Genomic DNA, 26,819 nt, shown 5'->3' with positions numbered 1-26,819 from the left:
CACTGTAATTTTTTCTTGTATTTCTTTACAAAGGGCAAATGTAAGTCTCTCTTGTATGTCAATAACTTTAACATTTGCCACCCAGAGGTGTGTTTTCTTCAAACAGACAGTTTTCAAAATTAATCAAACTAGGTAGCCTCAAGTACAAAATTCTGCGTGTTGTCCTATTAGCCTTCCATAAGCACAGAAATCTTATGTTCAGCAGGAGGGAATTATATCTCTTGGGCAATCTGATCCAAAAAATAGACATAGGAAATATATGGCTTCTTCTGCGTTTCATCAAGTTTGGCACTAGCCCTCATTAGGGCTAGGACAATCTCTGTTTTATCCGAGTTGAATCAGAGGAAGAGTGTATGATGACAAGAGAAAACAAAGTTTATTACAGTTTTGATTTGCTTGATGATGCACTATATTTGCCACATTACCTTGGAAGATTGTGTTCTACTGTGCATGTTTTCAGATAATTGAAACCATAGTATATTACAATTGTTTGTATGTTTTATTGTGTAGACTCTCATTATGTTTTAGTTTGAAAAACTTTCAACTTTTGTGTTCAAATTATGTTTTGCCAGTCACTTTCATTTATAAAAGCATTCTTGATTTGATTGTGCAAATTCTTATAATAAATTGCTATTGTGTATTTTCTTGTATATGTTATGTTGGCTTAAACTGGGTATCCATGTGAGTGATTTCATTGTGTCATGTAAAATGTTTTTTGCACCATGCATGCATGATTTAAAAGATGAGCAACGTGTCTAAAGTGCACCTAACTGGATGAGTGATCCGGAGTTTTTTGTTATGCAAATCCATTCAACCACTCTGCAACAAGTAAGTGCCATGGGATGATTTATCATTTTCTACAAAATGGCTCAGTGAATGAATGCGGCAACTGAGAAATTAATAGGCATCCACAATTCTTCTGAAATTACTTTATGAAAAAAGATGAAAAAAATAGTAATAAATCAATGTTTGGTTTCTTTTTCTGTTTTCTATGAAGAATTAGCTCATTGCTAAGATGATTGCATGGTCCTTATCCATTTATTTATTTATTTATTTTTCCACCAGATAGCATACAAATGAAGCATAGTGGATATTAGCCATGCAATATGTGCAGAAGTCATGTGATTATGTATTAGTTTGGTGCAGTGAAATTACTCATGCAGATATTCAGCTTAAAAGCCAGTTTATAGTTCCAATGACAGTGTGGAGTTTTGAGATTGCTAGTCGTTGCCAGTTTCAACACAAATGTCATCCAGTTTATGGTCACTTTGGCCAGTGGCGTTCGCACCAAACATGGAAATCGTTGCATCACTATACCAGAAGCTTACATCTATACTTTGACTTTTAGTAGTGGAATGGAGGATGGTATACATGGTGGAACTCTGTTGTCACAGTGCCACGCTGTCATTGGACCGTAAACCGACCCTTAGAGTTTATATTTATAATTATTCAGAATGCAGCTTTTAAAAAACATTCAGTTATCTGTATATGTATCTAATGTCAATTCCATAGTACTGACTGTCGTAAATCAGTTTAGCATCAGAAAATCAATAAAAATATTATTATTATTGACTGAACATAAATAAGAGGTTTAGAAATAAATTTTTCAGTACTTATTGCTACATTATTATAACTGTTTTCAAAAATAACGTTTAATTCTATAAAAACGTTTTCACTCCCTTTAAGAGATCTTCTTCAGTTATTCTTTACAAAGAAATGAACAAGAAATTCGAATTTAAAAAGAAGAAATTTTTTTATCTTTGAGTGATTTGTATATGCTTTTATTATTGTTAGTTGTTATTTATATTTTTGCTTATGTTTTTTGTTTGTTATAATGTTATTAAGAGCAGATTTATGCATTACTGTTAGATGTATAACCGCGTTTTGAAATTTGTTCCTTTTAAATTTGAATTTCTCATTTGTTTCTTTGTAAAGAATAACTGAAGATGATCTCTTAAAGGGATCGAAAATGTTTTTATAGAATTAAACATTATGCTGGACCCTTGAAAGGTGTAGATTTATTTAATTTGATGTTATTCAGTTCCAGTAAGCATTTCTTTTTACTATTTTCAAAGAAAAGTAACATTCCAAATTTAACAAATTGAAGTATAAAAATTTCCCTGAACAAAAAGTTGTTGCAGAAAACCGTTCTTACTACAATTAGTTTGTTACAACAAATTGAAGAACGAATCTGAGCTCACTTTTACAAATTGTTGACATATAAAGTATTTGATTGGATTCTGTAACATTTTGCTAAAAGGACAGCTGTGCATCTCTTAACATAGATATATTTATAACTTGATGCTCATCTACTTTAAACATTTTATTCTTAAAAATTACAAATTTAGAATCCTGCATAATTTTCTTCTTATGATAAAAGTAATATAGTCACGTGTTATGCAAAGCCTTTTGAAAGTTAAAATTTTGCCTGTCTTTCGTGTATTTATTGCCAATTGACCAGCGGAACTTTAACTCTCGGACCGCTTTGCCTGGAATGTGACGTTATTATTTTTATCTTTCTTACTTTCTTTCTGTTGAACTTGCTATATGACTATCCTTGTTTATATTTCAGTGTTAAATGATATACTGTACTAATTATTATACTTTCCTAATATATCCTGTTGGAACTTCTGTAATTAATCTTGGTATAAATATTTGATTTTATGGTAGTTTATTTTATTGATGTTGAATGTCAATTAAATGTTAAAAGTTCTTTAAAAAATTAAATCTCTTTTTATTTATTTATTTATTTCTCTTTCTTCTATAAAAATCAAGGATATATTCTATAGTTGATGTTGGTTTTATAATTTTATTTAATCTTTGTGTTTAAACACTTGTTAGTATTGATAATACTGTCTCCCTGAAAGGCTACGGGGCTTACCCGCCACCGCCGGAACCGGCTCCTCCGGACATGCCGTCGTCCCATTTGAAGAAAGGACCCCTAATGCCTGGTCATCATGTTTCTCATACAAGCTTGGACGAGGGTACTTTCAGTCGCCTAATTTTATTGTAAAATTTCATAAATCTAGTGAGATGACTGAACTTTCCTTGTCTCTCTGTGCCGACGGACCCGTTTCATGAGTATGAAAAATTAACATCGGACTCTGTTTTCGTCCGAAGAAATTTCTGACAAAATTGTAAACGGATGCGAGAGGTGTAGATTTCACGTTCAGTCTGTTTCTATTGCATGCACCAATCCCTCTCCGTACTTGCGTTATGCACCAGTTCAGTTGCATTCTCTCTGACCCATATGTTTTATAGTTTTATAGTTAATTTTTGTTCTTTTCTATGCATAGTTTTGATTTTTAACCTTTGGCATGCCTCTGTCAAAAAAAACTAAGCCTCCGAACTCATGCCGCATGTCCGAGACAACGTGACGATGTACACCTCTACCGTCGCGAGTTCTCGGAATTTCAGTCATCCGTACACAGGGAAACTATTTAAACAAACGGGTTGCATTGACTGATCTTTTTTCTTCACCATTCTGCTTTCTCCCTCTGATTTCACCTCTCCTCAGTGTTGCCTCTGTACCTTCTGACTGGGATCACAGGGTATTCAATAGAAAGTGAGTAAATGTCTCGAAATTCGGTAAAGTTAAATATTTACTATAAATGTTTTCCTTTTAAAATCTCTCTCTCTCTCTCTTTTTTTTTTTTAAATAAAAATAAGAATTTATGTATTAGACATACTTTGGAAAAATGTTTATATTAAATATTTTAATTAAGTCGGAAAATGTTAAATTTTAAAAAAAAGCAAAGCACAAATGTGAATGGGGTTTAATGTTTTGTATTGTTATATATTTTATAAATTGATTAAACTTTTAAGGAGAAATTTTAAAATTATTTAATTGAAAATAGGAATTTGAAGTCACTAATTGAAATCATGTTTCTTGCATGCAGCAGAGGACAGAGGATCTCAAGAATCCCTAGAAAGTAGGGAGTCAGGTGATTGTCTGATATCTCAATTACAGCGGCCAAAACCATGTATACTCTTGAATAAATATACTTATTTTAAGCTCGTAATTTGGAACCTCTCACCCGCCAACTCGCTCGCTTCTAGAATAGTGCCTGGCTGATTTTAAACAAGCTTGCTCCCCGCTAGCATAGTTAATCGTAACGTTGACTTTATAGTAATTTCCGCATTTACTCGTCGTGATAGAAATTGCTATTACCTAAGTAGATTTATAATTTAAGTTTTTTTTATTTTAAATTCACTGTCAGTTTAATAGAATAATTTTAGACGTTTGTTTGAAAATGCATTGCATCGAATTTATGTTTAAGCACTTACTTTTCATAGATGAAAGTATTTTAACATTATTGCTCACTTCGTAATACTTACGTTATTAATACAAACTAGTCATAGTTTCAAATTTCACTTAACGTACAAATTTTGAATTGTTATTTGTTAGTGGGATTGTCATTTAGATGTGTGCTGCTCAGATATGGCAGTCTTTGTTTTTTCCAAATGCAAACCAGGTTTCCTGGATTTCTGGGCACTGACATTTAAATGCTATTTGAATGCTTGTTTAAACTATCAAAAAAAATTTTTTATGTTATATAAATGCGTAAGTGAAATTTGAGCAGTATATTATATATAATTATTATATGACCATTTGAATTAAAATGTTTGCTGATTTGCTAATTCATTAAACTGTATAAATGCTTACCGTTGTGCAAGGTATTTTTTTTTTTTTTTTGAACTTACGTTATTGGAAAACTGCTCTGTGCATTAAGTAATTTGGAAATTATTTCATTTTAGGTTGGGTGGAAAACAGGGTATACGAACCAGAATTTCGAGGAAGGGAAGGATGGTTAGTGAATGAGGTCTATCACACGTATCACACGGACAGGCATAAGGCACCTCCTCCGACTCATCCAAAGCCAGGAAAAACAAAGGTAAGCTCAAATTTTATTCATTGCAATTTCCTGTATATAACTACAAGTTATCCATATTTAAATGACAATTTGAAAGCAGATGGAGGTTATTAGATTTATCTGATTATTATGAACTTGTGAAACAGCTTTTCCTTTGTCTAAATTTACCAAATTTACATCTTTTAAAATGTGAGAAATTTTTTGTGTAGTGCAGACATATTCATTTGTTGTTTCAATTTTTCATTCCCAAAACCACTAAAGGACTCATATGATTTATCTGTAATTCAATGATCACTAGAATATTGACCATCGAACTAAAGATAAAGCATTATGAGAGAGGAATTGATAATTATTAAAGATGATTTGGTATGAGATAATTGGTTTTATGTTATTGTCGATTAGTACGGTGGCACTGCATTGCCATATCACATACTTAAATCTGATATTTTATTGCTGTCAGAAGGAACATGAAACTTACCTTTGTTTTACTGACTACTCTTAAAATCAATAATAATAATAATAATAGCAATAATAGCAAATGACAATATTTTGTTTCCTGTATTGGGTGTCTACAATTGAAAGGAATGTTGCCAAAAAAAAGGAAAAATTTTTTCTTTTAATTAATATTTGAAATGTTCTTTTGTGCTTAGTTTTGAATTTATAAAAATAATATAATTGAATTAATTATAATGTTTTACTCAGCAGCCAAAGAAACTTGATTTAAAGAGATACAACAATCTGACGGACGTGATCGGGAGGCTGAGTCTGACTACTCAGAAACAAGGCGGCACGTTTCCTAAAGTCGGGCTCCTGCATGCTCCCCTTGCAACGCCTGAGAGCGTTGATTTGGGAAGCGAATATGCGCAAGTAAAAGTAAGTTCCAGTCAATGATTTTTTCATATTTTTGATTTTAATATTTATGAGAGTGATAGATATTTTCTGTAATTTAAAGTAATAAATTACCATCATTATTTTAGTTTAGAGTGAAAAGTTTGTAAATTTCACGTTCTTTTATTTGCATCGGCATCTTTGATTCTGGATATTAAGGGAAGAATTGTGATTTGCTCTTGTTAGTCATTTCTTAATCTCTTAGTATGAAAAGCTGCATATAAATTTCATTACAGTTTAGCTTTTGTTACTTCAACCATATATTTGGCTTTTTTCTTCTTCAACATATAATGCTTATCATCTGATTCCACTTTAGTGAAGTAACACTTCTTGTATGAGGTCTGCTTGTCTATCTTGTGTTTTTTTAAGCCAGTAGTGTCAGAATGTATTCTGCTACCCAAGATTTCCTCTATCTCTAAGTTGTTTTGAGTTCCATGTTAAAATAGAAAGGGAGGTAATCTTATCTAACACGATAACTTTAGTTATTTTTCATCAGTTTAATATATGTTTCAGTGGATTAACCAGTAATCTATCCGAGTCTTTCCATCTCTACTGTTGTATGTAATAAAATGGAAATGTTGCTGAAAAGATACCAATCGTAATGATGTTTGCCTCCATTACATTTCACGTCCTTCTTACTTTGTTATAACTCTCTGATATGGCATTGTATGTTGTTGCACTCTATCTATGTGTTCATTTAGGTTGCCATTGATAAAGAAAATTCCATTATTTCAGATCCATCAAATTCTGTCAGTCCAGAATTTAATGTGTTTTGTATCATTCCGGAACAACAATTTTGTTTTCTTTGCTATATTTCTGTGGTATGTACATGATGTAATGAGTGTGTGGCATTCTCACCAGAATCTTTATCACACCGATGCTCTCATCACAGATATAGGTAGAGACTAGTGTCCATGACATTTGATGTAGGGAAGCTGTGTTTTTGTGAGAAGCCGACTTCCAGGGGTAATCGATTAATTGCTTGTCAGTGATGGTCTAGGGTCCATTCATATGTGAATGGTGGCCTAGGAGACAAAGATGACATCTAACAAAAACTGTTTATTTTAACATAAAATAAACTTTCACTATGTACAAAATAGTATGCTTTAGGACAATCAGCTGTTAGGACATCCTGGGCGTTGATGAGGTTCTTTGATCGTCTATCGAAGGTGGCCCGGGGCAGTGGTGTTGACAAGTCCAAAAGACAGGTGGGGTGACTTAGACCGTGTCACCGATGCCAACAGACAAAGTCCAAAGTGGCAGGGTTACAGGTTGGCAAAATAGACGAGAAACTGCTTTTTTTGCACATTAATACATGGCGTTTTGGTTATTCAGAATGTTAACCGAGTGCGAGGTGTTCTCCCTCAGTCATGCTTCCTGAGTGTCTAGTCCCTCGTTACTAAGCGTAATGAGACTCCTACCTGGAGCGCTAGAAAGGTGAAAATTGAAGATGAATTCAATCTTCCACTGATCATAGGAGGACTTCCTTCTGCGATTTATGGTTTCTGCCTCGCAGTTTGATATAAACAATGGGTGTTCGAGTACAAACAACTTTTACCTGTTTTTTTAAACTAATAAATTTTTCTCTAAATTAACCGTTTTGTGGCATCTTTCGTGACGGTTCAGACCTGTCCAGAACCTCACATTTCCATAAAAATTTTAAACAAATACTGGAAATGACAAAAATAAACAATTTATTTATTTTAATTTTAAAATACAAATAATACAAATTCACATAATACAATTATAGAAAAACTTGTTTTTTTTTTATTTTTTATAAATTTACTCTATTCGGCAATTTTTTTTTCTCGAAAAGTCATTAACGCGTTCAGCCCTTAGCCCGAGATATCTCGGGCAAGTTGTATAGCGTTACAAAAAATGGGGTCCTTTAGGACCCCTAAAAAAATTTTTTTTTTTTTGATTTTTCGGATGTTTTCTAAGTCTCCAAATTTTTTGAAAAATTTTTACCCGCGCGAAAAAATTTTATTGCGAGTTTAATTAACCTTTAATGACACGCAATTAACGCTTAATGGTTTTTTTATGGGATTTTTTTATAAAACTTTATTCATCTTTCTAAAGTTCTAGTGCGTCGATTTTACTTCGGTAAAGTTATTTAAAGCTATTTTCTGATGTCAAAAACAGCATCCAATAGTTTTTTAATTTTTTTAATTAATAGATTTTATTATATATACGTTTAATTAAGTCGGGGGGGTCGGAAATTTCAATTAAAATCGTAATTTTAAAAAAATATTTAGAAATATACCGCCATCTAGTATTCACCCTACTTTTTACCCTTCTCCTCCCGAGAGTTTCATGAGAATGTCCCGCGAAAGACGACACCAGCTGTTCTCAAGGTCATCCAGCTGTGTAAACAATGACACATCGGTGTCAAGTTTCGCGCTAAGGCGAGACAAAGGAAATTATACTTTGAAGCTTTTTCTTCAAAATTAACACATTTCTATAATTTTTTTTTCGTTTTTATGTTTAACTACATTAAAATTAAAAAGTATTTAATTCGCCGGAGTCCCAAGGAGTTAATTACTTTATCATAAAAGTCACTCATCGTTGATTCCATCAATGTATTTAAAATTTCTTTTTCTATCGAAAGCAATGCTAGCGACAACAACCTTTCCTCCTATTGAGTGTTCCTTGCAAATGTATGAATTTGCTTCATTGTTGAAAAACTGTGCTCAACAGATGCATTTGTAGATGATATCATAAAAATTAATGATAATGAACCATATAATTCTATTAGTACTTCTTTGTTTAGGTCATCATTAATTATAATATTTTTTTATGTCTAAGAGTGACTTGCCAATATAGTCCAGACACGAATACAAATATTACAATTATTTAACTACTTCTTAATAGAAATAAGTTGAAACCAGTGACTTTGTACTTGAATATCTGTAGTCTTGGGAAAACAGTGGAAAGACAGATTTTTATGACAACAGATAAATAAATCATAAATTTAAGGAAAATAAATTCTAGAGCTTCTTTTTGTACCTTGTATGTCTCATTCATTGAATTTGGTTGTAAATGATGCTGTGAAAGTAACAGATAATTTTTTTAACATTATACAAGAATTGTACACGATTTTTATGCATTTCCTTATAGATGAGACATACTAAATTGTAATATCACTGGTTTAACATTAAAATCCATAAATAATATAAGATGGGAGAGCAGAATAAATATATCAAATATTTTAATGGCTTTTTTTTAAACTCCTGTTAACTATACAGCACTATCATAAAAACATAGCAGTAAACCCCTATTGGTTGGGTTGAGTAATAAATCTAGTCTACTCGTGATTCACATAATCGGGTGAGGGCATGATAGAAACATGGAAGCGTTATACATGTGCAGCTTCTACCAGCTAAACCGTGTGAGATTGGTGCTCTGTAAAGTGCATGCATGAATGCATATAATCTGGCTGCTTGAAAGATGATCTGGTTTCGACAATACAGCACGTCCATTCCACCACTGATATTCGAATATACAATAGCAATCTTATTGTTTTATTCACATGTAGTATAGAAATTTATAATAAGATACATAATGTAATTATAATAAAATATTAATTCAAACTATGTTAAAATATGAAAATTTATATTTTAGAAAATACAAGAGAAGTGGCACTTCCACCGCTTCCAAGGACAGCATGCCACTGGTAGAGACATTAACCCAAAAGTCATTTTAAGCCTGTATGCAGTGGTGAAACATTTACATTCATCATTTAATTTCCTTGTCTTTGTAATTTTTTATCTAGTTTACTGTAAAAATGTAAGATCAGTCTTACTTCTTAAGATAGTCAATCAAGTCTCTGCCTCTGCCGGATATGGTTTTGATGTCAAGACTAATCAGATGTACATATTGTCTGGGCCATTGTCTGATGATATTGGAATTGTTGCCATCAGTGTTGATGGTTATATGGCAGACTACCCTTTTTAGCTGGCCATATTTGTTAGCCAGTAGGCCTTGCACAGTTGGATGAGGGTGGTGTCTATTGTCTGTGTATAATTTCCTAACACTCATGCAACAATGACTAAAATCATTGTTAGCTGGGTATGATGAGAAGGAAAATTTTCCAGCCAGTTTTAGTCTTACTTTTTCAGCAGACATTTGTTAAAATTTGAAGTAAAAGATAATGATTATAAATATATTTTATTTATTGTGTCAATTGTACTCATTAAAAATATTTATCATTTGTTTATTAACATCCTTAAGTATAGCATGAGAATAAAATAAATTTTTTCTTTTATGATTCATTAATTGTGGGCATATTTTCATTATATTTTTAGGACTTGCATTATTAATAAATATGCAGTACAAGTTTGTTAATTTGGAATTTTCAGTAATTGAATGTGCTAATATTTTGCAAATTGGAGTTTGTTTGAACAAGTGGCACAATAAAGATCCTGGGCAGGACGGCCAGGCAGCCAAGGAAGTTAAGGCATCAGCCTACCATTCTGTGAAACTGGGGGATCAAACCAGGTCGGCAATTTTGGGAAAAGTTTTTTTGGCAGTTCATCCTAATATTAATATATTGGCCTGCATCTCTTACGTTTCTGCTTTCATTGTCAGTATTGAATAATGGAGGTATGATCTTGATACCCACAGGGTGGGAAGTATTACACCAGGTTATCAGGCATTGGATTAAAACACTTCCACTGTATATTGATAATTAAATTTTAAAGTACATTCATATAAAAATCATTGGGTGTGAGTGTTTAAAAAATAATTATTTACAAAATTTTATTAGGATGCCGTACCTCTGTTTTCTGCTGATCCTCACGAGTATGCCTACGCCGTCGTTCACAATGCGTTGCCTGACAGCAAACCCCAACATGTTCGTTCCTTGACAAGACGTCACCCCAACAGGGAAGCCTTTGACAAAGGTAGGAGTGAATTAACATTTGTGTAATCAGCAGATGCTTTTCTCCTTTATGTATTATGCACTTAGATGAAAAGCAAACTTACTTCTTTTGCTGGTTAATTCTAATTTAAATTTTCTGTGCTATGTTCTGTCAAAAGTAAAAATGAGAAAAATGTTTTTAAATTATTTTTTTAACACACTGTAATACATCAAATATAAGCTGAAGTAGGAGTTTAAAATTGGAAAAATGACTATATATTATATATATATATAAGGTTATCTTCCTTTTTTAGGCCCCAAGAATGATTTTCTGTCCTTTTACACTGGAATACCTCTTCCTTCATGGCTCTCCAATGACGTACACTCTACGCTCACTGAATATCTTTTACTTGCTTTGCTATTTCCAATTTCTTTGGAATGCAATATAACTTTTTTTAAATTCAGCATCATATGTAAACTATTTTTCCATTATTAGTGAGTATGAGTAATAAAAAAATTTAAAATTTGATTCTACACAGCTTCTATCAAACAGCAAACGGATTAAATTGGAAAAGTTGAACAATGAACCACCGAATAAACTGCTACCAACAGTCATAATGCACACATGTAGAGCGTAAAGCAAAGACTTGATTGTTGGGGAGTGGGAGATTGGAGGAAATAAGAAGTTAAAATATTTGCTTTGAATTTAAGCTGCACCCTAATTTTATCTCTTAAAAATTGGAATGAAAAGTGCAGCTTAAATTTGAAATAATAAGGTATTACCTGAAAAAAAATATTTTCTTATTGATTCAGATTTAAAAGTAGCAGTTAATGAAACTTCTGAAATTCTTTATCCTTTTGTTCAAAATTTAATTTGATAAATTTGATAAAACTATCATCTTTGTTATGTGAATAGATGTGAAATACATATGCAGAGAAGCCAATTAATGCAGATTTATATATATATATAGGTAATTTCTGTTGCCTATACTTAATAAACTGTTTCCTTTTAGTGTACTTTAATTACTTCATTTGCTACTTCCATACTTGGAGTGTACCAAAGTCTGTACAAACGAAAATGTACTTTCATAATTTTGGTACACTTACCCTGGCATTTTATTTTCATTTGCAACTCCCTGGCAATAATGTGAGAGGGTGTACTTACCCCCTACTAGGGGTAAGTATACTCTCCAACGTTATTATTAAAAAACACATTCTTACTCAACAAATAACACTCACTCAAGACCTGTGATATTCACAACCTGTTGCTATGTTACCAGGTAAGTTATTCTGTCAATTGGTTTCTGAAATTAGGTGATCTTTACTCTGCCTTACTGGCTGAAACATTCAAATTCCAGAATTGAGGGTGCACTTTCATTTCTTTGTGTGCACAATCTCACTAATTTGAACGACCCCACAGAGTAATTAATTTAGATTTATTAGAGTACATTGTAGTTGGACGACCTATGTGTTTTTTGTTTATTTAAAGTGAAAGTGGAGTCAAAACATTTGATTGTAATCTTTACATTCCCAAATTACAAACTGATGTAATTAAACTTTTGGCCATAAAGATTATAAAAAATATTGTTTAGTATAAAATGTTTCCTCTTTTATGGTAAAATCTTGTGTCTTTTTAAAGTAATCGTTTGTACTGTATTAGTTGACAGTAGTGTAAATGACCGAAATTGTCGTCTGTACGACTACAGTAATGGTAAGAGATGGAAACTTTACACACTTTTCTAGAAAGCAGTACAATTAAATTGTTGCTGTGTATTTGGTAAGATATTTCAAGAGCAAGCATTTGTCTTGTCTAGACATATTGTAAATTTGCCAAACACTCCAGTTTTTCTGACAAGAGAGCAAACTAGGCTTAAGCCACTAATTTTCAGACTATCTTATATAAAATTACATTATTTTTATGTAAGTTACTTTAATATAAAATATTTTATATAAAAACTTATTACTAATATTCAGTCTTTTCTTTTACTGAATTATTATGTTTCAGGTTGTATTGTAATAGAATATAATATTAATTTAAGTGATACATTTAAAAAATATACGGGATTTAAATATTTGTGATTATTACTTAATTTTTATTTGAAGTAGCCGGTCGAATTTTGTTCAGACTGATGTCGTATTATCATATTCCTTACGCTTAGGCTCGGATTCCGACAGCGAATGGAGCTCTCTGGAGCGCAGACAGAGAGACATATTTAACAAGGGGAGCCACAAACCGTTATCGCACAAGAAAACTCGAAAAAAACGAGGCATTCCGGTCGCTCCCCCGAGAATACCATCTTACGAGGGGCCACCACCCTCACTTCCACTTTACTCTGGGGGTGAAAGAAGAATGATGACTGCTCATTCCCTTGATCCTCTAGATAAAGGTACTGCACGATACACCGTGTTCTTCATTAATGCACAGCTACAAAGAGTCTGCATGTTTGTTTGTAAATGTTTTTTATTGTTTTTTATTTTGTTAAAGTTGGCAAAAAAAGGTTTTTAAATAGAAAATAAAAAATGCATGAATTAGATAAATTGTTAAGAGGTACTTTTTTTCTTTGCAATATTGTTTTTTGTTTATTTTGATGTATTACGTACCTCGCCATAGAAAAAAAGAAACGAAAAATGTTAGTTTTCGAAATTTAAAGTAAACAAAACAAAAAAGAAAGAATGGAACAGATCATGATCTCTTGAGCCGACTTTCTGTATGATTGCAGTACGTGGTAGTGGTGACAACTCGCCCTCCGATGGAAGCGATTTATCCGACGACGACGACCCACGTTATAAGTCTGCGCATCGTCCAAAATATAAACATAGACGTTCCTTTCGCATGAGGCGTAGAAAGCAGCAGCAGCAGCTCCACCATCAACCACCCCAGCCTTCCATGGGGGAAAATCGTCAGTTTAATGCACTAACCTCTGATAGTGATCTCTTCTCTCCCTCATGTAAGTGCTTTCTTCGTCTTTCCTATTTTTTCGCCGTTCTCCGATTAACCCGTTGGCGATCATCGTCGACAGAAGTACTAACACTCGCTTTGTTTCTTTTATTTTTATAATTCTTTTAAGATATAAAACTATAAGCATGGCATATTTCATTAATTTGCTTTTATTTCTTATCTAAAGAAATATTTTTGAATATTATACGTTAAACTAATGCTTACATTAACTACATTCAGACTTAGGAATTTTTTTTTCTGAGACCTACTTAATGCATCTTGAATTTTAGATTCGATTATTGTGTGTTACATAGGTCATAATTCCACATAGTTTTTATTTTTTAAATATGAATATACGTTTAAAAACAGGTAGTGATGAAACTTTGTTCCTAGCAAGTTCTGACATTTATAACTTTATCAATAACCTGTAATGATTTTTTGCAGCCAAGACAAAGCTGGAACAGTCGCTGACCTGCATGCCTCCCCACGAAGATGACTCCAGTTACGAGATGGCATCTCCGCGAGATCCTGCCAGTGCAGCTCGAGTAAGTCAGAAGTCGGTTTTCCCGATGAAACCTTTCTGATAAAATGCAAAAATTATTTTTATTCCTTTTTTTTGAAGCATTATTTTATATTTTATTTACAAATATTTAGTTTAGATGGATAATTTGGAGTGACACGCAAAAAATTGATAGAGGCAATTTCAGATCTTTCTTTGTATAGCGAAAAAATAAAATATCAAGGGAAATGTCAGAAACAGGTGATGCTTAAAATGCACATTTCAGGTATCATATGTTGTTTAATGCTATGTAATCTTCCATTTTTTGTGCTAACAGACTAGTTGCGTGTGAGAAAAATCTCCCCTTTTAATATCCCCCAATTAAACAAATAATTTCCGTGTGGATTATTATACTAACATTAAATTAGTTAAAATGTAAGACTAAAAACTAAATCTACCCATAAAGAGTACCTTTTTTTCTAGCACATTCCAAATGAGTGTAATATATGAAAGTATAACTTGGGGTTTGGTGTGGGTCCTAACAATAAAATTAAGAAGCCAAATATCTGAACCCTAGCTCGAATCATTGATAATAAATGCAATGTGTCGAGTGTAAATTGGGAAACTACTAGTACATTGACTTAAATTTTGAGAATTATATATCAAAAGCCTTGTCAATTTTTAAAATAACCAATTTGAATTTCATAGTTTCTTAGTTAGAAGATTATTAAATTTTCATTGAGGAATTTCTTTTTAAAATTTCAAATTTGTTCTCGGTAAAACCCAGCAGCACCATTAACCTGCCACAGGTTTTACCAAGGATCGGGAAATTCCCAGGAGAGCTGGTTTTTGAAAATAACAGGTGCAGACAATTCTTGTCTGTGATGATAAAAGGGTTTTAAAAAACTAGCTCTGTAAAATATAAATTTTTTTGTTTTTATTTAAAACTGCAATCTAATGATCAGAATTTTGATCTCACTTAAAAACCCAAAAGTTGCAATTCATGTATTTTAAATGCTTTTTTTATAATTTCATTTAGCCAGTTGGTAAGTTTTATTATGTTAGGTTAAATGAAATATTTAGATTCTTTATTTTCTCCTTAGTAGATTATAAGAAATTAATTTTTTTAGCATCAAGTAATTAAGTTCAATGAAATTACTAAGTTGTGAGAAGCCGAGGGCAAAAAGGGGTTTCCTTCTTGCCACTTAATTGGCACAGTTTGGTGAAAACCACTCACTTTGTCACTGGATGGCTAGGAGGGCTAAAATCGAGTGGGGAGTGCAATGAGTAAGTTGATAAGGTGTCCTGCATTCATTTAATCAAATAACAACAGGTTAACAGGTAAACAGAAGTTTAATATAAGTAAAACTAGAATACATAAGAACACAAAATATTTGACTAAATATGAAGGATATATGGCAATTGCGTATAGGGCGCGACTAACCTAGTTCCTATGCCATTACTTTAGGTACACCAGAGAGAGAGCTTACAAAAAGTTCAACCAAAAATACCTCTAGAGATAGTTCTCTGAAGTTGTTGAGATGTATGTGACTTTCAGTCGTAGCATAAGCTGATGGTTTATGGTGGATGAGTCATACATCGACAATATTCGCAGTCTTCATATGGCTTGTGTGGGATAGGGTGAGTCTGGAGCCTGGGACGAATGCCTCTTGGGCCAAATGCTTCTGTGGCTACTTCTAGGAGATGAATGCGCGGAAGATCCGGTGCTCCGTCCTTTTGTTCTGTGTTGCCTGGGAAAATGCTCATGTGATCAACTGTTGATGGAGACGAAGGTTGATTTTGCAGGTGTTTGATCAGAGGTGAGCTGTGATAATGAAAAAGTGTTGCTTAAATGCAGTTGTCATGACTGTATTTGGTTGGAACCTGCAAGACTCCTCTGTTAATTCGTTCGATGCTTGACTTTCACTCTCCTCACAATCGGATGTTATCAATTTGCACTTGTCTCTTAGATTTCTTGTCCATTCGTTGACAGAAAGAGCATCATCCAATCCGTTTTTCGAATGATGTTTTTCTAACAATTGCAACGGAGAATTAGGCTTAACAATTTTTCTATTTTTTTTTGCAAACTCAACCCTACAATCTCAAAAATTATTACAGCTATATTTTCTCTTTGAAAGGAAGTGAATCTCTCTATTCACTTCATATCTTTGTATTAAGAAATTCATTTTGATGAAGGGATGTGGCAAAAATGGCATTATTTGAAGTGACAGTTGAGGATTTGGACAAGAATTTCTGAAGTTAACTAAATGAATAAAATATCTTTTTGTACTAAATAGTATAATAATATTATTATTATTATTATGTTGGGTTAAGTGAGATATACTCAGTTAACACCGGTGGCTGTGTACTATGCCAAACCAAAGTCAAGGTATAGTAACCAAAACAAAACAGAAATTAAAGAAGTGTATCAGTGTGTGTGTCTGTATTCAGGAATTTTCTCACAATATGACATGTATTCAATATAGTGGTCTTCTGTAGTGTGATGTATGTGTTTTTATTCAATTGTAATGTGCCCAGGCTTTTGTGTAGTGTGTGTGGTATGACACCTGTAGAGGAGAGAACAACAGGTACAATAAGCACCCTATCCATTCTCCACAGATGCCTTATTTCCTGGGCGAGTTCTGTGTACTTGCTAATTTTTTCAGTGCATGCGTTTTGTATATTGTGAGTGTTTGGAATGGATATGTCTGTAATGTATGTGATTTTATTGTGTTTGTCAATGAGTGTGATGTCTGGTCTGTTGTGGTAAATTGTTTTATCTGTGATTATGGCTCTGTCGTAGTACATTTTGTGTGTGTTGTTTTCCAATACTGTCTGTGGAATGTACTTGTAGTATGGTTCGTGGATGTCTACTAATTTGTGTTTGTTTGCAAGCTCTTGGTGTATTATATTTGCTACTTGATTATGTCTGTGTAAATAATCTGTCTGTGCCAAGAGCTTGCAACCAGAGGTGATGTGTTGTATAGTTTCTGGCATGATGTGACATTTTCTGCATGTGTCATTTGTGAGTGTTGCGTCTTTGAGTATGTGTTTTCTGTAGTTTTTAGTATTTATGACCTGATCCTGTATGGCGACCATGAATCCTTCCATCTCCCCAAAGAAGCATCCCCGAGCTAACCAGCTGTTTGATGCAGTTTTGTCAACAAAATCCTGGGCCAGGTTGTAAGGATGTCTGCCATGGAGTGCCTTTTGAGCACACGATTGCTTAATGATGTCTATGCTTTTTATATGTTGTGTTGTGTCTGTATGATGTGAGTGTAAGTTTAATGGTGTGTTCTTTGAGTCTGCTAGAGTTACTGCTTTATGTAACTGTGATGTTTCTTGGTTTTTGTAGAAAAACTCTCGCAGTGACTGTATTTGTTTGTAGTGAAGGTTAACTATGTCAATCAGGCCACGTCTGCCATCTTTACGTGGAAGGGTTAATCTTTCTGTGGCACATTTAGGATGATGTTGTTTATGCTTAGTAAGTGTTGTTCTTGTTTTCCCTTTGGAGTTGCTCAAGATCTGTGTGAGTCCAATGTATAACTCCAAAAGAATATAACTCCAGAGTAAGGAAATTTGGCATGTCTTGTGGATTGATGATGATGTGTGTTAGGTGTTTAGCTAGTTCCTGGTGCAGTGATGTAAACTTTTTGTGAATGTTGTCTACACCAGGTGTCTTCCAGTTGTGTGTTCTGTTAGCAGTGTACTGGAAATCATGTATGTTTATTTCAGCACAGGGCATAGTTGGTATGTTGTGCAAGTTTCTGTTCTCCTCCTTGATCCAGCCTACATCAGCATTGTGCGTGACATCACTGGACCAAAGAGAAGACCAATATGTTGTGAGTTCTTCTTCTGTTGGTGTGCCACTGTGCTGTGTGTCAGTGTTTGCTTTGTTATTAATTTGTCTGTAAAAGAGTTTTTCATTGTTTGTAAATAATTTATTTTGTTGTTTTCGTAGTGTACATGTTTTGTAACGTTTGAGTCTACGTGCTTTGGCAGCAAGTTTTTGTTTTAGTGTATCAATGTATTCTGTGATGCATGTGTTGTGATGTTCGTGTTTTGTGTGTGTTTTTATTTTCTTGAAAATGTTTTTGAGCTGTTTCCTTAATTTGGGTGTTATGTTGTTTTTAGTGTATTGTGTCAGCCTGCCTAATTGCTGTCTAATGTCATTTATTTGTGTTTCTATTCTTCTCTGCCAGGCAGGCTTGTGATAGAATTGTGTTTTCTGTGTATTTGTCTGTGATTGTACTTTCAGCCCATGGTGTGTCACTACTGCGACTGCCCCAGCATAAACTAATGTATGAATGTCTGCGAGTGTAGAAATTGAATGAATGTAGTGTGGTAGTGAGTGAGTGTTTACATAATTTAGTGTTTTTCCTACTTCTTTTGACGTGTTGATTTTTGGTTTTCGTGGTCGTTGTGTGGGATCTGTGCCTGTATATTTAGTGAGTGTTTCCTGAAATATAAGTGAGAGCGTATTAACTAAATTCATGTCTATGTTATCAGTGATGGATGAGGAAGTGTCTGTAGTATCATTAGTGTTAATTGTTGTATGTGTGTTATTATCAATGCTTGTTGCTGGATTATCCTGACAGGTTACATGATCTTCATTAATGTTAGATGTTACTGTCTGTTGATGTATTTGATCAGCAACCTGTTGTTTGATAAGTTCAAGTGTTGTTTCTGGAATAAGGTTGTTGTGTATAATTGTTCTTTTTTCATCAACAACCCTTTGTTTGGTGACAGTGAGATGAGGATACTGTTGTGTGAATCTATGGTGTAGTTGTTGTCTGTATGCTGTCATGTTTGTTTCAAGTTTTGTGATGGTGTAGTAAGTACGGATGATAAACTCGTACATTTCTACTGTCCATTTCATCCGTTGGCGTGGTTTTCCAGCCTTTCTGGTCTGTAGATGCATTGCCACAGAAACACCAAGGCTGGGTTGGTTCCTCACATTTGTTGACGGCATTGTAGTAGCTATGCTTGGGCCGGTGCTGCTTTCGCCACCAGTAACCAAGGGAGACCTATTTTTCGAACGTGAGCCTCTGCCTAACCCACAAACGCGGACCTTGTTAACCCGGGCGACGTCCGAGCCAGTGTCACACTTTGATCTGGTTACTACCACAATAAATATCTCCACAGAATGTGGGTGTGGTCACTCTTAGCTTCATTTCTCCCCATAGACCTTACTGGCATGGGTGTCCCTACCAAGAGCTTGTGCTCCAGCCTGCATTGCCCTATGGATCAGTAAAATTACTGGGCTCTCCCACCATGACCAGGTAGTGACCATGGGAGAGTTATTATTATTATTAATAATATATATTATTATTAATAATAATAATAATAATTCAAAGGGTTGTTGATCAAAAATGAACAATTATACACAACAACCTTATTTTAGAAACAACACTTGAACTTATCAAACAACAGGTTGCTGATTAAATACATCAACAGACAGTAACATCTAACATTAATGAAGATCATGTAACCTGTCAGGATAATTCAGCAACAAGCATTGATAATAACACACATACAACAATTAACACTAATGATACTACAGACACTTCCTCATCCATCACTGATAACATAGACATGAATTTAGTTAATACGCTCTGACTTATATTTCAGGAAACACTCACTAAATATACAGGCACAGATCCCACACAACGACCACGAAAACCAAAAATCAACACGTCAAAAGAAGTAGGAAAAACACTAAATTATGTAAACACTCACTCACTACCACACTACATTCATTCAATTTCTACACTCGCAGACATTCATACATTAGTTTATGCTGGGGCAGTCGCAGTAGTGACACACCATGGGCTGAAAGTACAATCACAGACAAATACACAGAAAACACAATTCTATCACAAGCCTGCCTGGCAGAGAAGAATAGAAACACAAATAAATGACATTAGACAGCAATTAGGCAGGCTGACACAATACACTAAAAACAACATAACACCCAAATTAAGGAAACAGCTCAAAAACATTTTCAAGAAAATAAAAACACACACAAAACACGAACATCACAACACATGCATCACAGAATACATTGATACACTAAAACAAAAACTTGCTGCCAAAGCACGTAGACTCAAACGTTACAAAACATGTACACTACGAAAACAACAAAATAAATTATTTACAAACAATGAAAAACTCTTTTACAGACAAATTAATAACAAAGCAAACACTGACACACAGCACAGTGGCACACCAACAGAAGAAGAACTCACAACATATTGGTCTTCTCTTTGGTCCAGTGATGTCACGCACAATGCTGATGTAGGCTGGATCAAGGAGGAGAACAGAAACTTGCACAACATACCAACTATGCCCTGTGCTGAAATAAACATACATGATTTCCTGTACACTGCTAACAGAACACACAACTGGAAGACACCTGGTGTAGACAACATTTACAAAAAGTTTACATCACTGCACCAGGAACTAGCTAAACACCTAACACACATCATCATCAATCCACAAGACATGCCAAATTTCCTTACTCTGGAGTTATATTCTTTTGGAGTTATACATTGGACTCACACAGATCTTGAGCAACTCCAAAGGAAAACAAGAACAACACTTACTAAGCATAAACAACATCATCCTAAATGTGCCACAGAAAGATTAACCCTTCCACGTAAAGATGGCAGACGTGGCCTGATTGACATAGTTAACCTTCACTACAAACAAATACAGTCACTGCGAGAGTTTTTTTACAAAAAACAAGAAACATCACAGTTACATAAAGCAGTAACTCTAGCAGACTCAAAGAACACACCATTAAACTTACACTCACATCATACAGACACAACACAACATATAAAAAGCATAGACATCATTAAGCAATCGTGTGCTCAAAAGGCACTCCATGGCAGACATCCTTACAACCTGGCCCAGGATTTTGTTGACAAAACTGCATCAAACAGCTGGTTAGCTCGGGGATGCCTCTTTGGGGAGATGGAAGGATTCATGGTCGCCATACAGGATCAGGTCATAAATACTAAAAACTACAGAAAACACATACTCAAAGACGCAACACTCACAAATGACACATGCAGAAAATGTCACATCATGCCAGAAACTATACAACACATCACCTCTGGTTGCAAGCTCTTGGCACAGACAGATTATTTACACAGACATAATCAAGTAGCAAATATAATACACCAAGAGCTTGCAAACAAACACAAATTAGTAGACATCCACAAACCATACTACAAGTACATTCCACAGACAGTATTGGAAAACAACACACACAAAATGTACTACGACAGAGCCATAATCACAGATAAAACAATTTACCACAACAGACCAGACATCACACTCATTGACAAACACAATAAAATCACATACATTACAGACATATTCATTCCAAACACTCACAATATACAAAACGCATGCACTGAAAAAATTAGCAAGTACACAGAACTCGCCCAGGAAATAAGGCATCTGTGGAGAATGGATAGGGTGCTTATTGTACCTGTTGTTCTCTCCTCTACAGGTGTCATACCACACACACTACACAAAAGCCTGGGCACATTACAATTGAATAAAAACACATACATCACACTACAGAAGACCACTATATTGAATACATGTCATATTGTGAGAAAATTCCTGAATACAGACACACACACTGATACACTTCTTTAATTTCTGTTTTGTTTTGGTTACTATACCTTGACTTTGGTTTGGCATAGTACACAGCCACCGGTGTTAACTGAGTATATCTCACTTAACCCAACATAATAATAATAATATTCTGTTCAAAACAAATCAACTTGTCTCTTATTAAATTTACTTCAACTCTGAAGCTTTGTTTAAATTTAAAAATTAAGTGAAGTAGCCACAAATTCTTAATAAATTTATGAAAATGATAAAATTGTGCCAAGATTTACTGAATTACTAATAAATGTTTGAGACACTAATTTTTAAATTAATTTAATGGTGTCAATGTATTATGATTGCTAAAATGCTTCTTTTGAGATTTGCAATTAAACTGACAATAAATTTGAATTTATTCTTTTTAGAATTATTTAAATATAATAATAGTTAATGCAGAATAATGATGATTTTCTGCAAAATTACAAGTAAAATCTTTCATTTAAAATTTGATTGTAATTGTTCTAACAGTGCATGTTACTTGAGAAACTTGTGTGAAGAAGGGTGAATAATTTAGAGTCTTACCATTTAGTTAGTGATTTGAAAGTAATAATACCATGTAAAGTATTGTAATTGTAAAAGGATATAATAATTTCATTAAATCATGTTTAGAAGTTATCTTAAATTTTGATAATTACTGGAAAATAATTATCCATTTAAAACTATTGGCATTTATCTTTCTAATCACATTCTGTTTGTTTTTGTCATAAAGATGCATCTTTTTGTTGGAAGTGAATTTTTTGTATCTAAATTTCATTTTCTATTGTTTAGAATGGCCTTATTGCATCAAATATGCAGTGTCTAATCTGTCATTTTTGATAGTGCCATCAATGATGAAATGATAGAGATCATAAAATTTTTTGTTCCAGACTAGAGGTGACCAAATCTTGTCATGTATTTTTGATAAATATACTCTGCTTATGAAAAATATATGAGAGTCATATTATCCATTATTATGTATAGTTAAAATACTATAATTTTTGCTCTTCTACAGTAAATATTGCTGTTACTGGTACTTAATGAATGTATCCTAAACTTTCAGTTGCAAGTTACACTTAAAATTTCTGTATATTGCACTATCTAATAGTCAGAAACCTATACAAATATTGTGTGTGTAAGTAGAATGTACCAAGTTTATTAAAAGAATTGTGTATGTATATGGGAGCCACATTAAGGGTCAAGTAGAACCTTGTGCAGCCTGCAAGCTATTGTGATTCTAGACACTTTTCAAGTAATGGGAAAAAATTACACTACCAGCTGGATTTTCTTCAACGCATGGTTTCCAAAGTCAAAAATATGGAAGATAAAGATATTTAAAATTTTTTTGTATTTATGGTACTATAGGTTGAAGTGTTTATAAATGATATTTTGTGTTGACTGGTATTTAAATACTAAATAATATATTTAAATCTCAATTAGCATTTACTTTTGTTTGGAATTAAGAAAATTGAAATTGGATAATTATTTTCAATAAATTATCAAAATTGTAAAAATGAAGTAGCAATATAATAACACTTTGAGTTTAATTGAAATTTTTACATAGTAAATTTTTCAGTTTAATTATAATTTGTATTGTAAAAATCAAAAGTCAAATTGTCATATTTCCACCTCTTCTCATCAATTTAATCTCAGAGCCTAGTACAACCTTTGGTTAAAGAAGTTCTCTGTTAAATATTGCACGAATGATGAGATTTCTTTAAACTTTGAATTCGTCCTTTTACAAATTAAATTTAAAAACGAAAATGATCAAATTAATTTATCATTTTCTACAAAACGATCCAAAGCCAGTGAAAATTTCAAATGTTCGTCCAAATATTTAATATGATATTCATTTAACCAAGGGCTTTTTTTTCTTTTTTTGGACTTTTGAAATTAAATGTAAAAATTTACTTTGTTTAATTTCTTTATATTTGTTTTGTGAAGCAAAATATTTTTGATTAAAGTAATGCATATTACTTGAGACAATACTTTATGCAATAATAATTTAAATTCATTATTTATTCTTTTGAATTATGCTTCTTCTTATTAAGAGAAGAATATGCAATTTATTATTGCATATTCTTCTCTTATTATTATTGCATAAGCACAAAAGTGCTATGGCGAACTTATCGTATAGGAACACTTTTTTCGATGGTAAAAGTAAATTGTATTTTCTATTTTTTGTGAAAAGAAATGCATTTTGGGCCAGTGTCTTTCTTCAGTTCTTATTATATATAATGGTAAAACTATATAAGAAACTACAAAATACACGTAATAGTTATTTCTATTTTACATATGTACAACTCATGAAAAATACAAAAAAAAAACTACCTAAAATATAACAAATTGAAACAAATTAAAAAGTAAATAAATAAATATAGTGAAATGAGTAACTACTAACAATAAATAATAAAAGGGTAAAATGAAAAAATAAAACTTGCTAAAACAGAAAAAATTTGACAATTAAAAGAAGTAAAAATATAAAATCTTTAAAACCAAAAAAACTGGCTACAAAGCAAGGTATAATGTGCTTCACTGTATGTTTATCAGGAAGTCTGATTGTTATACAGTACAGGGGTTCATTAGATTATTATTACTTATTTAACTCCTTTATTGTTCAAACATCTCTGCTCTGCAGAGCACTGCAGCAGTTATAAGGTACATTGGAAACAATAAAGTTATGTACAATAGATTACATAAAATACTATTAATGAGACATATGGTATGTACAGTACACATGTATTATAATGATTTATATTACTGTTACAGTAAATACCCGTTTTTAGTTAAAACGCATTTTTACTGGATGTCATTGTTAAAACTCATTTTGTCTAGTTAAAATTAGAATTTACTGCTGTACATGTTTTGATTTTAGATGAAACTAGTTTTAACTTTTAACATTAGTTAAAACTAATTTTAGCTACATAAATATGTTTGGGGGAAATAAATAAAGTGATGATTGGGATTAAAACATTTGTATTATTTAATACAATATTTATTGAAAATATTGGTCACACATCTGTGTTATTAACATTAATTAACCCTTTGTCCTTGAAGGCACCGATCGATCGGTACCCTGGCTTTTTAAGCAAAGCTTCGAGGGTACTGATTCATCATTACTTTGGTAAATATCGATTTTTGTAAAATTTATTAACAACAGATATAATCTCGTTTGATATAAAGTGAATAAAGTATAATAATTCATTATATTAGTTGATAGCAGTATAAAATTTTGATTTCAAACAAATGTTTGATATAATGTGCGATAATTTCACAACGAATAAACATACATGCATAAGTGTTATATCGAATTGTACAAAACAATATTCTAAGTCTTTCTGGCTCAGTGCCAGCAAACAACTATGTAACTAGACAATGTTAATTTTCACAAAATGTTACAAATTATCAAGTTTGTGTGTCAGTTCTGATATGTATTATTTTTTTTTTCTTATAAATTTTTCTAATAAAATGTATTGAAAAGTATCGTATTTAAAACTAAAGATATTAATAAATGTAAGTGATTTTTTTCATATAGATATAATGATAATTTGATTTTTGGTGAACTTAAAATATCACCTGACTGACCTATATTGCCTTAGGAGGGATCGCAAAATAAATGTAAAGAAGATGTCGGGGGAAAAGGGTTAAAGCGATACAAAATTCATCATACACTATAAGAACGTGTTAGCCGAATGACTTGGTCGAAACAGTTTTTACTAAGCCATTTTGTTAAAACCCGTTTTGCCTAGTTAAAACTAGTTTTAACTCAAATTCATTTTTGACTAGCAGTAAATTCTAGTTATAACAATGACATCCGGTAAAAACTAGTTTCAACTAGTTAAAATGCGTTTTTACTGTAACATTACTACTACTTTTATTCACAAATACAACAATTAATAATATATATTGTTGAATCAAAAGTTCATTCAGGTATTTACATAATTGCTTGTTGATAACCATGACAGAGATGACACAAAATTTTAACTTGTTTAGGTGGGCATTACAAATATTTGCATATTTAATACATAGGTTTAGTTACAGTCATTTTTTAAAATCCTGATATCTTTAAGGAAAGAAAAACATTAAAATGGAAGATAGGAAGGTGTATTTTTGACACCTCATTCTCTATTATTTCCGAAAAAGAAAAAATGCGACAAAAATTTAAAAGAAGATATATGCTGTAAATGGAGAAAATGCAGTTACTGATTGAACATCCCAGAAATGGTTTTCAAAATTTAGGGAAAAAGATTTCTCTTTCGAAGATGCACCTTAGTCAGGATAGCCCTTGACCATAGAAGATGAGTCCATAATGGCTTTAATCCAAAATGATTGGCATAGAACAGGGGCGGTGAACCTATGGCACGCATGCCCAAAGTGGCATATAAGAGAAATCATTTGGCATGTAATATATCATATGATTTCTGTCCTTTTCGATCATCCTTTTTTTCAATCAGATTTTTTACATTTATTCAAATTAAAGCATATTCGTTTAATTTCTTTAAATATCATTATTTGAAGTCTAAGACTTTGGCACGCATTAACATCTTTAAAGCTAAGTATGCTTAAAATATGGCATGCGGACTCAAAAAGGTTCGCCATCCCTGGCATAGAACATCACAAGACATAGCCAACACCTTAAAAATATCCCAAACATTCGTTGTCAGACATTTGGTTTGCCTTGGATATACTTTCCATTATGATGTTTGGGTGAATCCCTATCAGTTAAGTGAATGAAACCTTATTGAGTGTGCCAACCTTATTGAAAATGTTGATCTTCTGAGAGCAACCTTCCACTGCATGGGGAAGAGACCATTTTATAGACACAGGTTGTAGATTGTCTGCAACAGGTCAGGATATTCACCCCATATCCCTTTTATTATATCCTGGAAAATCTCGTTTATTCCAGGAACCTAGTTGTGTGGGGAAGTTCCCTAATCACTGAATCATGTAAAAGGTGGCTTATCAACAGAGAGTCATTCATGTTAGAAGTGCAGTATTCCCTCCAAGAAGAAACTTTTACTTGTTTAATTGCTGTATGGAGGCGAGGTGTATTAGCAAGTACAATGAAAAAGGGCAAAGCATTAATTTTAAAGAATCATA

General features: G+C 32.8%; 1 protein-coding gene across 1 annotated transcript in view; it reads left to right on the top strand.

Annotated features, from left to right (window-relative positions):
* RhoGAPp190 (Rho GTPase-activating protein 190) overlaps positions 1-26,819 on the top strand; it is a 144,701-nt gene that overhangs the window by 101,248 nt on the left and 16,634 nt on the right. Inside the window, 9 exon segments of the mRNA XM_067265321.1 lie at positions 2,868-2,984; positions 3,518-3,565; positions 3,900-3,944; positions 4,759-4,895; positions 5,580-5,747; positions 10,528-10,663; positions 12,780-13,007; positions 13,341-13,568; positions 14,003-14,103. Coding sequence (XP_067121422.1) covers positions 2,868-2,984; positions 3,518-3,565; positions 3,900-3,944; positions 4,759-4,895; positions 5,580-5,747; positions 10,528-10,663; positions 12,780-13,007; positions 13,341-13,568; positions 14,003-14,103 — 1,208 coding nt within the window.

This window comes from Centruroides vittatus, unplaced genomic scaffold, assembly GCF_030686945.1.
Source record: "Centruroides vittatus isolate TY-2023 unplaced genomic scaffold, ASM3068694v2 contig_221, whole genome shotgun sequence".
Taxonomy (NCBI): Eukaryota; Metazoa; Arthropoda; class Arachnida; order Scorpiones; family Buthidae; genus Centruroides; species Centruroides vittatus.
Note: the sequence above shows the minus strand (reverse complement) of the source record. Positions and strands in the feature narration are given on the sequence as shown.